Raw genomic sequence first — 18359 nt, 5'->3', positions numbered from 1 at the left:
AAGAAATTATAATTTTTAGCATGAGAAATATCCCTGTGCCGTTAAAGGAAGTACTTGACATCATTAATAGCTTATATGCTTGATGTGTGCCTACGTAATGTCTGTTTTGGCTGACAGGGATATGAATAATGAGCCTAGACACTGAGTTCATCCTAACATCCTCAGAAATGCAGTCTTTTGTTTACACTGCACTTACTATGCACTACATTTTGTCATACACTATGGAAAATAGCCTTCAATACATTAGAGTTGTATTGTAATGTATGATTGTTTCCAGCTACGAGGTTGTGATATTGTGTTATTTGTCAGTTTCAGCAGGAGGGTAAATATGATTTGATGGAAAGAAATTGCTTATTACTTTTTATATTTCCTGGAAAACAAAGTGTGGATGTAAGAGTTTGCGATTGTGTTTTCCTTTGAAAAGAATTCTATGAGGATCATTTAAGTCATTACTTTCTACATGTAGGTGTGATTTCTTCTCCTACACAGCAGCATAGTGGTTCCACTTCTGAATGAAGCCTGTAATTCCAGTCTTATCTTGGTGATGCATTCATGCCTATACTTCACAGACTTTTTGCAGATAAGTACGAGACATGGAGACGGACTGCTTTAATCCTCTCACCATGTGACACTGCACTCAGTTCTATTTCTGTGTCACCCTGCCCCCAAAAATAATAAACTAAACAAATAAAAAAATAACTGGTAGTAATATGTATTGGACTGGATCTTCCAAATGTGAAGACATTTAGGGGAGATGTCTCTCTAAATGGCAGTCTCACTGAGAGCTTAGTAGGGGCTCAGGTTGATAGACCTGATTCACAATCTGAAGGCTTTTAAATCACAGCAAGGCTACAACGAACTGACAGCTTTGCTGATCTAAAATAATACAGCACAACATGTGAAAACGATCAGTAGATCAGCGTCCTCCTGCTCCCCTCTAGCTTAGGGTGGATTTTCTGGATCAAAGAGGGTCATGACCAAAGTCCACTGTGCTGATCCTGGGACTGCCAGGGATGCCGGAGCTGCTTCATTATTTATTGGGAGTACTTGTATAGTTTGGATTGTATGCAGAATTTAGCATTTTCAGCTTGAGTGCTCTGAGCCAAAGGTCTTTAATTAGTACCAAATAACATAGAGCTCTTCAGGGAAAGTCTTGAAAGTTATTTGAAGATTTTACAAAACAATATTACCCAGAAAATAAAGCATTTTCGCTTTTATATCGCCTCTTAAAATATATTTTGTATGTTCCTTCTGTTTAAACTGTATCCGGCTCTTTAAATGGTTTTGCATTGCTTAAAGCTCCCCTTCTTGTTGGGGACACAGGGTTTTCTTTACATCTAAGGCGAGATCCAAGCCATAAGACAAATTAGTAGGTTAAAGTGCTTCTCTATCATGTCAATCATGTGTTTGTGTCTGTCTCCTGTGTCGATAGAAGTTGTGTTGTGAAAAGGCACAAAGAAGCAGACAAAAGGGTTTCGTTTAGCGTAGCTAGCAGACAGAAGAATTGATCTGAAGTTTGGTCCAATAAGCTTATTAGGGGAGTTGGGTCACACCATGCCTTATCAATGGTGGACTCAGTGGACTGCACATACAGTACACACACATACAAACACACACACACACACACACACACACACACACTCACGCACTGAGTCGCTCTCAGCAGCCTGGGAGAAGAGATAAGGAGGCGCTCAAGCTGGCAAACAATAGAGGACTGTGTCTGTCTGCTCATAGGTGCTTTGAAGAGACTCACACACACACACACACACACACACACACACACACACACACACATACATGCAGTGAGAACACAAGATTAACGAGTGAAATCATTGTCAATATCCTGTCACATCATCAAGGCCCAGAGTGACGGGATGGTTCCTACTTAGATGTGTCACAACACTGATTTAATAAGACACACGCCCATAAAAACACACATATACACACACATTCATGCAGCCAGCTCCTCACATAGCACTTTCTCTTGAGGAGAAAGTGTTACGCCAACCAGGAGACACATTCATCCGCAGAGTGCCCCATCACTATCAGAACGCCTCCTTCCCACTCTTTAGCTTATTGCCTCCTTTCCTCTAATGTGCATCCGGCTCTCTAAGTAGCTCTTAGGCGCATTAATGATGGTTTGTGTTTCCACCTCTGCTCATATTGAAAGATGAGGAGGATGGAAAAGTGCAGTTTTGGCTATGCTGTTGATTTAGATGCCTCTTGGTCTAGAAAGCTGTCTAAACTCAGAAGCAATTACAATAAGTTCAGAAGAAAGTCTTACAAAATTAATGAAACACTGGCTGGTTCCAAAAAGACGCATTTAAGTGTACAAGTACTACATTATTTTATCACTCTGATCGTATGTATTATGCCTCTGTTGATAGCCATGGCTGGAGGCATAATGTTTTTGGGTTATCGTGAACACAATAACTGAAGAACGTCTGGAGTGAATTTCTTCAAATTTGGGACAAACTTGAACTCAAGGATGAACTTAAGTTAGATTTTGTGGTCAAAGTTAAAGACACAAAACCCACTTTTGGCCATAACTCAAGACTTTGTACAAAAGTTATTAATTTCACATAAATGTCTATCAGGATAAAGTGATGAAGTCATGACATTTTATATCAACAAGGTCAAAGGTCAACTTCACTGTAACATCTTAATGTTCTTCAAAAAATGCCTTAAAGGTCTTCATCACATATATTATGAGTCTGGACTGACATGGATGTAAACTGCAATCTAACTGGCGCACCTAGGCATAAACTGCAAGGTGATAATTCTGTTAAATCAGTTCTGAGTTATTTCCATACCATCTTTTCTTTACCTTGCTTGCTCCCTTGTCTCTCTCCAGCGGAGGGACTTTTGCTCTGTCTATTTTAATTCGGTCTCTGTACTATTATCTCTTAGCCTCACCCTTCTCATTCTCTACATATCGCTCTCCCGCTTTTGTCAGAGAGAAATGACCCTTCCGTTGAAGACATTGGTAGATAGAGTGATAGCGCAGCATGTCTGCCTCTTGCAGACTATTCTGTTATTTTTTTCCATTTCCTTGCAAGCTATAATGGGATGCAGAAATAGATGTATTTGGAGATGAGGAGAACGCATTACCGCAGGCAAATACAGTGACAGACAGACAGTGTGTTGGAATAAAGATAAGCTGCAGAATGGATCTGCTTCTCCTAATGGCTCCATGACAACAACGTAAAAAGAAGTGTTAGACACAACGTCTCTGTATATTGTATAATTTCACAAGTAAAGAAGACAGCCTTGTAGCACTTTGAGTTTTAATATATAAAATCAGTTTAGTTGAGCTCAGGAGAAAACTTTTTCTTTTATTATATATGTCGAGTAACACCATCTATCACTTTTTAAATTTGTTGACACTGAGCATTGTAATGCCTTGAGAAACAAAGAAAACCTGACTGTATATCAGATGAAACAATCAATAGACCCTTAATTCAGATAAAGAAATCAAATCTGTTTTTTTTAATTGTGCCTCTCTCAACAGAACGATCAAGGTGGAGGTGTACGACTGGGACAGAGATGGCAGGTAAGTCCTCTCATTCATATGCCTTCTTATATTGTTATTATTGTATTGTATTGAATTATAAAACAACGCTGTAATTTACAGCCTGAAAACACATATTATAATACTCTCCCAGCTCAGTTAATTAGTAATTGTTCTATAACTGATCTGACAAATTCTGGCGATCCAGTCTTGTCTTTGTTCGACTTGTTCTGAACATTTTCATTGGGTTCCTCATCCCTCATGGTTGCTCTTTTGCCTCAGAAGTATTAAAAAAGCTTTAGGCTGTGACTGCTCAGACAGACAACAGAGCTGAATTTTAAAAACAAATGGCTACCTCATTAAAAGACCACTGCAGTTAAGGCGTGGGTGATGCCACAAACTTTTGTTCTGATCTAATGCCAAGTCATTCCAGGGCCAGAATAACAGATCTCAATGTCAGTACTTCAGTTTTGCCTCTGGAGGTGTCAGTGGTATCAGTGCTTATTCCAAAAAAGTAGGGACGCAGTATAAAATGTAGTGTGAGTGTTTCAGAGCTCATTTAGCAATATCCTTTACAATCATGTGTTTCACAAAGAAGAAGAAACTGGTGGACCTCACCTCATCCTTGCTTGTGAACAACTCAAGCATGCTCCTTTCATACCCAATCATGATACTATCACCTGATACCAATTAACCAATGCTTACCTGTGGGGTTGATCCTGTCCAAACTTGTTTGAAACATGTTGCTGGCATCAAGTTTAGAATAAGCATTTTTTTTTTTCCTTAACTAAAATCAGTGATGTTGATGAGGTAAAACATTAAATATATTGTCTTTGTTCTGTTTTTAATTGAGTATATCTCAAATTAGATTAGTAAATTATCACATTCTGTTTAAATTATGTTTTAACAGTGTCCCAACTGTTTTTTTGAATGGGGAATGCAAATTAGCAGCACTGTTTTGATGCAGGGCAGTTGTCTAGTCTGTACACAAAACGTAACATACAGTACAATACATGCAGTATTGGGCATGTGATGAGTCTTTAGACTTGATCTTTAACTCCAACTGGACCTCGTGGATCATAATTTCATTGTCTTGATAACTGCAGCAATTCCCTTTGCATTTTTTCAAAGTAGCAGGGCTGTTGTTGGTCTGAACGCCCACATAGTCAGTCAAATGACAGATTGGTTTGTAGGCAGACAAAGTTTTAGTTCTTAGTCTCTGTTCTGTTCTGTTTGTTAAGGCAATCTTTAAGCTGTTACTGAGCTCGGTTGTAATATTGTGATGACAGCAGGTTGTTGATCTGATAACCTCAGCTCTTGTAAACACTGATAAATGAGCAGCAATGCATTTCATTATTACTTTTTAATCTTGATTACGTTAACATTCAGCACATGACAGCTTCCTGTGTGCGCCTTATCTAATACACGCCACACATAATTAACACTAGTCTATGTTTCCAGTAGGTAAGGAAGCTGGGTGCAGGATCTTCACAGATTGACTGCTTAATGATGATCTGGATTCTGGCTGCTGACATTGTGACACTTGTCAAGCTTTAGTTGAAACGGGAGTTGTTCCTTTATTCCTTGTACTTTGCAATCTATTCAGTGTTGCTCTCAGTCTGACAGGGAACACAGTGACATTTTGGTGTAATGTTTTTTAATGGGACTGAGAAATTCTAACAATATTTAACAAGCTGTTTGGCTGAAATTAGTTTTGTTTTTCTTAACTACTCTCACTGTACCTGAAATTGTTGGGTGTCTTCCTTTCTCACGTTTCATACTACACTTTAATACTTTCATTCTCAGGTTTCATCTCTTCAGTTTGCTTTGAAAAATCACACATTGACAAGACTTAAGTAATAAAATGAAATGTATCCTCAAACACAACCTTTTTTCAATATATTCTCTTTGTTCTTGTTCTGTGTTCTCCTCACTTTGCTCTGTAGTCATGACTTTATCGGAGAGTTCAGCACCAGCTACAGAGAACTGTCCAGAGGGCAGAGCCAGTTCAACGTCTATGAGGTGAGTTTGTGTGTATCTGTGTGTGAGCTTGCATGTACGTGAGTACTAACCATATTTTTTTCAAATTGGTTATTCAGCTAAAGACAGCTTTCAAGGACTTGAAACAAAAGAATAGCTGTATTAACAGCATTTCAAGTTGAAATATGCTGCTTTAGCTTGAGGCAGTAGAAGCAAAAGTGGAAAAATACATTTTGGATCATTTCATGTTTCTTTGATAAAGTCACGTCCCATACCAGAACAAGCCAGATGCTTTAATGTGAGACTTCAGAGCAATGGTTTTAATGTGGTTCTTTATAAATCCAGTTGGATTAGGGATAGAAATCTGTTATCACGTCTTTATAAAACATATGTAGCCACCTGTATGACGAGCGCTAAACGAGAGTAAACAAGTAAATGTACCATGTATAAGAGGCTTCAAAAAGTACTCACATTTATCTTTGTACACTTACAACATAGTCTAACTTATAATGGAGTTTTCAAATCAGTGCAGCAGAACTAGTCTTCTGTTCCATTCATTTCTCTTCCTTGTAAAAACCTGGTGCCTACATTACTCACAATGCAACTCAACCACAGGCAGTACAGTTAGAGATACGGCTGTGTTATGCTACTAGCAGCTAACCTAGCCTTGAGCTGCCAGCATCAAGCAGAGATGATGAGCGGCCTACAGAGGTCTGCTGACCTCCACACTCCCAGGATTTTTACATTTTTAAACTTGTATACTTCAGCCACAACGGATGCTGACTCAAGTGACATCATTTTTGGACAGTGTATTGCAAGATTGTGAAGAAGTGAAATATGTTTTATCACAGATAAGTTCAGTAACAACATTTTTATTACTTAGCAGTTACGTTAATTAATAACAATTCCTTATTATGTTAATTGAAAACCTAATTTGGTCAGCATTCCTTCAAAATGTATTCGCTGCAAATTAGTTGTATATAAACATAATATCTAGGAGACAAAGATAACAGAAGATACTTAAAAATCACATTTGACCATCCAGAGCAGACTCTCTAAACTCAATATGAATACAACCTAGATTTGCCAAAAACAGAGTTGGCCTGGCAGTCTGGACCAGGCCTCTGTTTATACCAACAATATCTTAAAATCCACTGAACAGATAAGGTTTTAAATTTATACAATTTTCAAACCAGCATGGCGCAGGGACTGTTTATCCCACTGTGCATCATTTCCCTCCCTCACTTTCTCTCTCATGCACACACACACACACTGACAGTTATGATGGATCGCTGGCTTATCTTCACCCAGGAAGAGTCAACACTTCTTGATTAACAGGGTACCACATAGAGAGGAGAGCACACAGGGGACTGTCATTTTAAACAGCTGCTGTTTGCCTAATAGCACTCAGATGTGCACACGCATTAAGGTGCACACACAGGCACGTAGGGAAGTTTATGAGGAACAGCAGACAGGTAGAAACGCAGACACACACAGAGTCATTTTGTGATTTCTAGCCTGTCCCTTGACCCTGGATGTCCCTCATCTTAAAGCTGGCAGTTAGAGAGAGGATGGCTTTGCATTGTTAAAGGTGCTCATTTTGTGTGTGTATGTGTGTGTTGTTGAAACCACGTTTCAATCACTGCACCTCACCTCCAGAGGCAAACGTGTCCTTGTGTGTACCGATTGCAATGTGAACCAAGGAGAAATGCATAAATCCACACATTTGTATGTTGTTTCCCTGAGGTCCTCTCTCTGTTTAACCTTGGCCCAGTTTAATCAGACCATAAAGCTCTGACTTAAAAGCTCTGATGCAGTGTTTGGGATTCAGAAGGTGTTTCATGACTGTGTCTGGCTGGTCCCCACATCACAGGAGCAATTGTATTTTTAAATACTCTTGGGTCTCAACATGATGACTAAATGAATTGAGGCTGAAAAAGTATATTTTCTACTCTGTTCACAAAATCAACTCAAGCAGTAAGTAAAACTGGTTTAGATGCATTAGATTCTTAATTTATCCAAACAAGGTTGGCTGTACGCTCACTTTGTGTCCTGTTACATATTCATGAAGTTTCACCATGCAGGTCATAATCCAACTCTGGATTTAGCTGCTCCTCAGGCGGAATTGTATTTTAAGTGCATTGCTCAAAGGGTAAGAGTATTATAAGAGTATACTCAAAAGAGTATTTGAGGATGGAGAGTGAGAGGGAGGTGTACAAACTATACTGTGTATGACTTCAGTTACACCACATATATATCACATGTTCCACTTTGGTGCAACAAATTTACTGTACATTTTTGGCATATTACTGGAGTATGAAAAGCGTACAATAATAAAACAAAAAAGTAATAAATTAGGTATTTTTTGATTGATTGATTGATTGATTGATTGATTTATTAACTGATTGATTGATTGATTGATTGATGTATTCATTGTTAGAAGTATGAAACTTTGCTTTCTGTAATTAATAAGAGAAATCAAAAAGCATACACATTGAAGTGATTACTTAAATGTAAATGAGTTACCACAGACTCAGTCTGCAGTTTCCCTCAACTCTTCTGAGCATTTTTGTGTCTTCCAGCCCATTGTTTTGGTTTACAGCCTGCAACTGTTATGTTTTGGTTCATTTTCATTGCTGTCATTAGTGTTGTTTTGAAAACAGTAACGCACTCTATGCTGTCAGCCGATCACCAAGTACACACAAGGTTAGCTGTTAAGCTAACATTGCTGAACACTGTGGAGCATTTTGCCGCTGATGTGGCAGATGTTTCCTTCAGGAGGGACTTTGGAGACCAAAACAAAGTTTAAAGAAAGGCTAAAAGGAGACTGAACATTAGACTTACCTTAAGGAGGTGACCAAGAACAGAGTTCCAGATGAGTGCTAATGTTGCTCCATTTCTTCTGGATGTGTAAATAGGCAACTGTTTGCCAAGAAGTTCTCCATATCAACTTAAAAGGTGACATTTTATTTTGTGTTTTCGGTATCTCTCCACAAGTGGCCAGAAAAGCAGCTGTTGTCTCGTCTTAAAAGAATTAGAGTGGTGACAATTCTGAACCCAAATGATGAATGAATTAACAAATTAATTATTGAATGAATAGATGTTGAAATCACAAGAGAGAACCCTTTCTTTTTTTAGGTGGTAAATCCAAAGAAGAAAGGGAAGAAGAAAAAATACCTCAACTCTGGAACGGTGAGAAAATATCCTGAATGGCCTAGATTTGAAATGCATTACTATACAATTGTAAATACAGCTGGGTACCTGTTTCTAACTGCTTAGTGCTTCATTTTATAATTGAACATGTTGTGGTATTTTTTGTGTCAGAGAAAATTAGGAACTGCATTTGTCCCATCATAGACAACACTTGAAAGTCATTATCATTGGCACAAAGCTGATTGTGGCCCTATCTCTAACAGGTAACGCTGCTGTCATTCCTGGTGGACATTGAAGTCACCTTCCTGGACTACATCAAAGGAGGGTAAGTCAATGACCAAACATTCATTGAACACACACTGAGAGATGGGGGTTGTTGTCCTTTAATGAGAAGTGACATGCTGAGTGTGCCGCTCCCCGTCTCAATAACGACCCCATCATGACTCCGTGTCTGCAATATGCCAAAGATAATGATCTCTGAGTGTGAGTGAATCACATGGAAAAGTGTACATTTGCATGTGAGAGAAGGACAGTGAAAGGTGGAGAGAGAGAGACTGGCAGATGGACCGACCTGAAGTCAACTACACATCGCTCAGACTCTGAGTCTGTGCGTGTGTGTCCGTGTGTGTAATCTTGTATTGTGTTTCAGCTCTCGCCTATGCCATGTGCTTGTATGTGTGTCTACTTATGTGTGCTTGTGCACGCATGTTGCTCAGGAGGGTTGACTGTGTGCAACCAGGCATGGTGCGAATCCTCGCCTACACACTCTGCCTTCATTAGACTCACAGAGGGGGAGACTGTCAAGGGAGAGAAAGGAGTGTGTGTTTGTGTGTGTGTGTGTGTGTGTGTGTGTGTGTGTGTGTGTGTGTGTGTGTGTGTGTGCGCGCGCCGGCATGCAACTTTGGGGCGAAAAAACTCCATTTTAGTCCTCTGTTCCTGCTGCCCTTGTAGCTGTGTTTTTCAGTTGTCAAGAAAAGTCAGCCGGCATTCAAAGGATTTTTAAAAAGTGAAGTTTTTGCCTGATTTTGAGAGTGAAAAAAATCCATAAATGCTGTGAAAGTATAAGCTTGTTCCCTCTGTGACAAAGTCATAAGCAAACAACACAATCTATTTTCTGACCTGCTTTTTCTTTTCGTTGCTGTTGCTTATTTCTGGAGGATTTCAGAAGAAGTCACACACAGCTCAGAGCAGAAGGGTAAAAAGCCGGCCAAAAATTGCTTGAGCCAATGAAAGGATTATCCAGGAAGCCAACACTTGCAATGCAAGACTGTCTTCTCCTTGCACCACAAATGATTAAAAGGACTGTGTCTGTAAAAAGTTTGCCTTTAACTGTGATAAAATGATTAGCTGGATGACCAGTTTTGCAGATACATCTAAATCTCCATTCCCTCTCAAGATAATTAGCTTGGCAGAGCCAGACCAAAGCACAAATAAGAATTAGTCTGGAACCTCTCACAGGGTGTTATCAATGGGCACAGACCAAAATGCCTCTCAAAGCAATTGGATAGACCTACAACCAGTCAGAGAAAGAAATGTGTGACATAGTGCTGAACGACAGGAAAATGGAAACACGCTAAATGTGCAGAGATGAGCTATGATGGTGTGGCATCAGTATGTCTGTGAAAATACATACATACAGTACATCCTGACAATATTTTAGTGTCCAAGTGACTTTGGGTTGGTCCAGTAGCTGCACAACACAGGCTGCAATTGCTGCAACGTCATCTTGTGGGCAACTGTGCCAGTCAAAGTATGTCCACTAAAAGCTGTTTTGCCACCGAAAGACTGAGATTATTTGTCCCACAACAATACAACAAGAATCTCTCCTGAGATAGACCTCTTTTTTAAAGAAAAAGATTCTTTTTGTGAACCAGAAAAGGCTGTTACATCGCCCTCCTCAAAGCCACCAGACTCCATTGATAAAACAGCTATATTACCTGGCAGATCATCGTAAAACACACTGCATTCAAACTTGATCAAAACAAAATAAAACTCTGGTTTCACCAACTCTGGTTTGGTCAAAATAAACTCTGAAGTCACCCAGTGAGTAGTAGAATGTTCTGGGTTCGTGATTTTCTCTGATGCCAGACCTCCCTCTTTCAGCCATCTTGGTTGTTTTTTTATATCAAACCCACTCCATATTAGATAAATGGTTGTGATTGGCCTGACAAGAACTAAGATGAATAGGAAATCTGTATGAATAGAAGGGGTATCAGACACATCTGCCCAATAAAACATGAGCTTGCACATTCCTCCAGTTTCCAGCTTACAAGAAAATGCCTTTAATCAGATATTTGGATCCAAAGCCAAAAAGGTTGACTGTAACTGGACTTGACAAGAGTTAAATATGAAAGAAAAAGTTTGATATCTTCCGAATTATTTATCGGACAACTCAATAACTGTTTGAATTCAACACATATATGTTCACTATACATGTTATCATGTTTTCTGCATTGCCCAAGGCCTGAATGTAATGAAAACACTAATTAATATACAGAACCAACCACAACTCCATAGGGCCTCCACCTACAAGACCCCCAATTTCTCCTCTCAGTTCTAAGGCTGCTCTGAGTCTCTGCTTGAACTCAACCTACACCTGTTATCAAACACACGCACACAGGAACACGAAACAAAGTGTGACAGTATAATGTACATACAGTATGTGACTGTGCAGTAGAGTTATGTTAAGGAAATTATTACTGTATTCATCTTTCTCTAATAATATTCAAAGGCATGTTTAAAATGTGGTAACCTTACTGAATATTAAGTCACAAACTACATTCTGACACAGCAAACATTAAAGTAATATAAAGCTTTTGGTGGCTCCAAAGGAAGTTGCATGTAAGCTGATAAATTGCCTCCTGTGATGTCACTCAATGGTTGTTGCATTGTGGGTAATGTAGGCACCAGGTTTTGAAGCGGAAGAAGAATGTGTGCAATAAAAAAAGACAACATCTCTCTTGCTGGTATTCAACAATGTTATAGAAGTGCAATGCTAACCCAGTGGACTGCTTTTCAATACCTGGCACCTGCATTAGCCAAAATGCAAATTGTCCACTGTGTGACATCACTGGAGGATTTTTATGAGATTACCTGCAGCTTCCTCTGGAGCCATTAAAGGCTCAATACTACCTTTTTCACATAAAACTGTAAACGCACTTTAATATGTAAAATTAATGGAGTTAACATTTAAGAGCTACAGTATGTGCAGAACGAGCAGTTATCATACTGAGAAAAAGTTTGTTCAGTAAATATGCAAATAGTTTGAACCCTCACTACAATAAAGCCTCCGGTAAACCCTCAAGCATATTGCTGAAATAGTTTTTTTAGTTTTTAAACTACAGGGGATGTTTGTGCCCCCCAGGTTGTTTATTTTAATCCACAGCCTTTGTAGCACTCATAAGGCAGTGGAAAAAATTGCTTTGTGACTAACACCGATCAATATGTTATTGATTCATAGGGCATTAGTAATGCTTGTTATGTATGCTGGATTATGTATTGGATGAAGCTGAAGCTGATGTTTAAAACAGATGGAAATGAAACAAAACACAACTTGGACTTTCATGTTTGTATATTGACGAATGTTATAGTGCAATTTGCAGAATGACAGCATGTGTGAGAGTTGGCTTTGAAATGCAATGTGTGTATCTTCACCACGTGTTCTGGCATATGTTTCCTCACTCTGTCGCTAGCTGCTAATGGTGAATTCCCGTCTTTGAGTCCCCTTGCACATACAGACACCGTTCTCAGAGAGCACTTTGAAACTCTCAGGAAGAGGCTGTTCTTTTTTTTTCCTTTTTTTTGCAGGTGCTTTGGGAGTGTGAGCCGGGTGCTGTAACACGCCTGTGTGGCTAAATGAAGTGCCAAGTGCTGTCTCACTGTTTGAAACCTAAATGGACTGTAATGGTCCAGTTGCACTCACTCCAATTGTATAATGGGCAGACTGTGTACTTGTGCGCTGACACACTGATGCATGCACTCACACACAAAAAATGCAAACACACACCCTCTTAGGTAACTTTCTCATTTCCCTGAAATCCCCTGTTGAAGTGTCTACATAGGTGTTTTGTCAGTTTGCCAGTCAGCTAGTTCCATTTCCTGGTATGATTTCCTCTCGGCTCTCCTCTCTTCTTCTCTCCTCCCCACTGCATCTCTTATCTGCTGATTGACAGCTCTTTTTGCAGCTTCAACCCAATCAGCTAATTGTTCCTTTGGACCTAATTAGGAACATGATACGCTGGCAGCATTAGCATAAATGACTGATTTGAGGAGCCAGAGCATCGCTGCTCTTATTCTTTTCACTGTCTGTGATAATGCGTTAGTACCACCCATGGACTTCAACAAAGAGGCCTCTATTCATGAGCAGGAGGGTAAAAATGAAGAATTGCAGGCTATATCTTTCATTTTGAATTGCGTCTTTGAAGGCAGTCCTGTCACTCATAGTGACAGATATTGTTTCCTCTTGTTTTGGTTTGTGAATTGAGTATTGGAACCAGAATAGAAGCAGGAGGGAAGTCTGCTTGTATTGAAATCATTCTGAGAGGTTATCATTAGATAGAGGAGCACACACAAAGATTTGTAAAAGAAAAGAAATGAAATCTTTGAAAGGAACGCAGGCATTTTACTTTGTGTGGTATATTGCCAGCATAAATGTATAGGTTTTTTTGACTTAATGCAGGTATGAGCTGTTCATCTCTCTCCTCCTCGCCTCTTCGTTCCTTCAGCCAGATGGATACTGTCCAACCAGCAACATCTGTTTGCATATCATCAGGAGGGGTCACATCGCACAACCTCTGCTGCTGTTTTTAGGCCACTCAGTGCACTCATGCATATGTTTCTCTCTGGCACTTACATATAAGAGGAAAGGAGACTTCTGGTGAACATAGAAACACTTCCTGTCTTAAATAAAACACTTTCACTTTAAAACAAACACTTCCTTTACAGGGTACACAGCCCATTGAGACTGGCTGTCAGGACAATAATGTAGGTTTTCAGTGATTTCCCTTAATGCTGATATACTTTAAAGTTAAAGAGTAGTTGTGACTATTGACTTCATAACTGCCAGAATTTATAGATTACCTGAGAACTCTGAAGGAAGTCTTTGTGTTAAAAGTGAAATATTTTACTTAAGTGACCAATAATGGACATTTACTGTTAATGTAACTGTGAAAAATTCTGACCATGGCCACTCTGAGCGGTTGCATAGACTATAAAGAATCGTTAAAAAAGGTATTTCTGAAAGATGGTATAATCACAGAAATATTTAACATGATTCTGGAGATTTTAAGAGTAATTCAACACCCTCTTCTTTCTGCTGATCGCCAGTGATCTAAATTCTCACCTTGCTGCTGTGATTAAAAGGTGGATGTGGTTACAACGAACCACATTCTGGACCACACTTATCAGCGATGCGAGCTATGATCAGAGATAAAACAAGAAAGATAATGAACAGAGGAAGATAAAAACATTAACACATCAAAACACGGTATGGTACAAGTATTTTTTCTGTAAAATATGGCTGAATGTTATTCATCATGTTTCCTCTTCCAGAACTGAAAGTTTCCTTGAGCATCTCACTAGCGATATGGTGGAGATAATCATTTTATAGTCTAGACATGAGATGCTTTGAACATTTAGGAGAGACACCAGCATCCAGCCTGTTCTGTCTGCAGGAAAGCTGATTTGAATGTAGTGCGCGACCTCCTCATCAGTCCCACTCCCGCTGCGTGATATTTTGTCATATTGGTTCCTTGCTGAGTCACTGTGGGCTTTAACAGCAGGGGAAGATCAGTGAGTGACAGAAAACCAGCTGGTAAAGGGGCATCCCCTTGTCACCCCAAACACATTATCATATACAGTACATGCTTAACACAGAGGCTTACACACACTGTTCAAAATGGGCAGCCATGTTGTTTTATCACAGTCCTACAAGATACTACAGTATGTGCTGTCTATTAACCTCACGCTTTACTGTCCAAGCAGAGATGAACACAACAGATCAGAACACCAGATTTAAAGAATAAGACAGGGTATACATTACTTAGAAATGGCTGTATCTGTGGTCTCATCTATCATTTTAAGTCGGCCTAAACAGTGGTCTTTAGTGCAGCTTGTATGCAGACTTCAAAGTATGTTTGATTGCTAGTTCAATAAATTAAATATTGCTGAGCCAAACGTTTAGTACAACTTGCCAAGAGATGGATTGCAGCCATTTCAGGGGGGTTGGAATTCAAAAAGAAAAACATCATGGCACAGGGTTGGAGATGTTTTCCTGTACCTTCAGGACACAGAACGATAAGATTTGGTCTTTAAGGCAGGCTAAGCTCACATCAACCATGTGATGCTGTGGTTTAGGCCACTGCCTCTGAAAATTCCTTATCAGTCCCTCCAGAACATTCTGCTGCCTTTCTGGTCTGAACCTGTTCTACAGCTATGATTTGCTGCAGATCTCATTTTGCTGCTCAGGTGATTTTGTGTCTGTGTGTCCTACACTTAAGAAAAACATTCAGGTGTGATGTCATGCATTTATCTAGTCTGTGTCAGAGGCCAAAGTTGCACCCTTCTTCACCCCTGTCTTATCTGTTTTAGCATTCCTTCATCATTCCAAAGTTGTTTGGCATGAGTGTTTTATGTTGAGCTTGCGTCACACTCTATGTTTTCCACCTCACACCCACATAAAGAAATGCAAGTCCCTATCTGACTGTTTTTATTGGAATGGATTTGATTGACTAATACCAAAAATCTACATAAACTAATGTTTGTATGTGCACAGAGCAACACACAGAACTTACTAATGATAGAACTACTATGCAGCTCTCACCATAGTGCTGCTGTTAGTACAAAGATTTTAATGTGATACAACAAAAGCGTTTTGATAAGTGTTTTGTCTTTTTAAACACGGGAAAACCTGCTTTCAACAGGCAGTTTGTTCTCAGTGCCAGTATACAAGTTTGCCTCTGTTTTTTTTTTCTGGTGTGTCATGTATTATGTATTATGTAATATGTCTCAAGACAAGACTAGTGAGACAGCAGATTTAAAAAACTCATTAAAAAACAGATTGGCCAGTTGGATGACATCCAGAGAAAACATCACCAGGGAAAACTACAAGAGCCAAGAAACTGCCTCACTCAAGTTCTTGTATGATTAATGCAGAGGACAGAGTTGACCTTTTTGGAGAATGTCCTGTGTTCTGATCTGGATATTAATGTTCTCTACGTTTGGAGTGACGGTGTCAAACATGAGGGGTGATATTCACTTTGTAAAGCAAGAAACTCTGACATCGACTTTGAATGTTTCTTGCTAATGACGATGGCTTTTAAAGCCTCAGCACAAAGTGCCACAGTCAAACTGCAGAGAATTGATGATCAATACAAGTCACTCAGCCATTCAAACCCACTGTTGAAAAGTATTCAGTCAATATTCTCTATTTTGGACCACCTTATGTTGTTGCCAATTCCTGCTTTTGTCATAATTTATTTATTGTCCACCCCCCAATTCACCTCGTTTCCTCGGATGTCCCTTCGCACTCATACAATAGGAGTTCTTCTCCCAAACTTTGTGTGTGCGTGACAGAGAGAGATTGGGTGGGGGAGAAAGAGGACATGCATAATTTAGGCTGCTGGGCTGAAGCTTGTCTGTGCCAGCGTGGGGAACTGGACCAGAATTCACTCAGATCTCCTCGCTATGCTCTCTTGTCCTTGTAACTGTCCCCTAGAAAAGCTCATTTACTGGACTTTTCTTCGTGTTTTCATTTTTGTTGAGAACATGAACATCCTTATTAAACAAGGTGACTTCTATCAACAAGGTGATTTTGAATGTTATCTGGTGATGTTAAACATTTACTGTATATCTCGTATATAGTGAGTTTTCTTCACTAATGGAGGCACAATGCAATTTTTTGAGAGATGTAAAGTTGTGAAAGTTAACACATGAGAAGTTAATGGTTGATATTAAATATCCAGCGGAAGATGCATTTCTCACAACACAACAGAGAAAAGTCTCAAAATAAGGAAAAATAAAGAATGAACATGGTGACAAGATGAAGGTCACTTTACCACGCCAAACAAAAAAAAAATAGTTAAGCTTACTTTAGACAAGGTAACTGAAGCTCAGTTTAACAGCACATTGGAAGACTCTGAGATCTATTTTGTATGTCAGCTGCTACGGTAAGTATAAAGATCAGAATGCTGGCTGATACTGTAGCTGCTGCCTGTTAGTAGCATTAGCTTTAGCTATTCCTAGCAGAAAAATGATGCCGTACATTAAGAGGACTTATTCCACTAAGGTGTCAGTAAACGCAACACATTAGCCCACTGATAAGTGTGCTATACAGTACAAGCTTAACAAGGTATTAAGGGCTGCCGATCAGCAACAATAACCTCAACAAGCGGCAGAGAGGCACTCCCAGTGAGACTCTCACAGGGACATACCAAATGTGCTTCTAGTGACAGTCATAGCTCCATCAGACTCTGTCTTTCCAGCATAGACACAGAGACTCTGACAGTAGCTTCTCAAGCTACTTGGCTCTCGATACCAGCTCTACTGTCCATTCCACTAAGTGGTGGTCACTTGGTATGCCCACAGCCACGAGGCCAGGCTTCACACAGTTGTTGCTCCTTGCTTGGCATTTGCTTTGATAGAGGGTTCTTGAAAAAAATTAGGGTATAGTTACACTTCAAGTTCAATTTGTCTGCCCAATTTTTCAAGCTGCTACTCTACTTATATTGATATGCTAACATGAGAGGGCAGCTCAAACATGTTGACCCAAGTGCCTGCACTACACATGGCTGCAGAGGTGACGAATATGATGTGCTCCTGGCTGTTTGACTGTCTGAATACAGATGTGTGTAAGGTAGACAGTGTGTGTTTACGTGTGGCAGAGGGTGAGGATTGGTGTGAAAGAGCTGTGACAAGCTGACAGAGTGCTTAACCACATCCTGTTCCTGCAGGTTAACAAGAGATGTTGTGATGTGGAGAGACATGCCACTTTCTCTTGCAGGGTGCTGTGGTTTGTTGTTTGTCTTTTGTCATGAATGACATGAATAATGTGTTTGTAGGTCTTATCATTATAGAGAACCGCTTGATCCTTACCTGCAGACTGCAAGCTAAACATGGGGAATAATCAAAATGTGGAATATATAAAGACAGAATCTGCATTTTCTAACCTGCTTTCCACATTATCTTGAATAGGGATCAACATCAACATGTTTTTTAGTGCTGATACTGGTAGCGATTAGTAGTCAAAGAGACTGGTAAACGTTTGGAACCGATATACATTTACAGTAAAAATAAGAAATCTAAATTTAAATATTGTCTAATGTCAAAATATCCAGTCATGGCATCAAGTACACTTGTACTTAAATACTGTACTTAAGTACAATTTGTAGGTACTGTACTTGTACTTGAGTACATCCATTTTCTGCTAATTCATATTTCCTCCCCACTTCATTTTGGAGGAAAATATTGTACTTTTTACTCCACTACATTAATTTGATAACTTTGGTTACTAGTTTGTTTGTTTTTAAATCAAACTGATTCAGATAATTGAAAATGCTGACTAACAGATCCAATAACTGGTCGATCCCTACTCTTGGAAAGTGAAATAATATCACAATAACTATTAAATTGGTTGTCATGAAATTCATTCATTCATGGTCCCCAGAGGATCAATACTGTTCATTTCTGAGATGCCCTTACTTTGCCCTTACCTTTAGCG

The 18359-nt window shown here is 39.4% G+C and overlaps 1 protein-coding gene across 1 annotated transcript in view; it reads left to right on the top strand.

The window, feature by feature from the left end:
* LOC311252764 (copine-8) overlaps window positions 1-18359 on the top strand; it is a 93154-nt gene that overhangs the window by 54950 nt on the left and 19845 nt on the right. The window contains exons 10-13 of the mRNA XM_084346285.1: window positions 3512-3553; window positions 5458-5533; window positions 8630-8683; window positions 8908-8969. Coding sequence (XP_084202411.1) covers window positions 3512-3553; window positions 5458-5533; window positions 8630-8683; window positions 8908-8969 — 234 coding nt within the window. The remainder of the gene's footprint in view (window positions 1-3511; window positions 3554-5457; window positions 5534-8629; window positions 8684-8907; window positions 8970-18359) is intronic.

The sequence above is a fragment of the Pagrus pagrus genome (genome assembly GCF_965226575.1).
Source record: "Pagrus pagrus genome assembly, chromosome: 23".
Classification (NCBI taxonomy): Eukaryota; Metazoa; Chordata; class Actinopteri; order Spariformes; family Sparidae; genus Pagrus; species Pagrus pagrus.
This window is presented reverse-complemented; position numbering and strand designations above follow the sequence as displayed.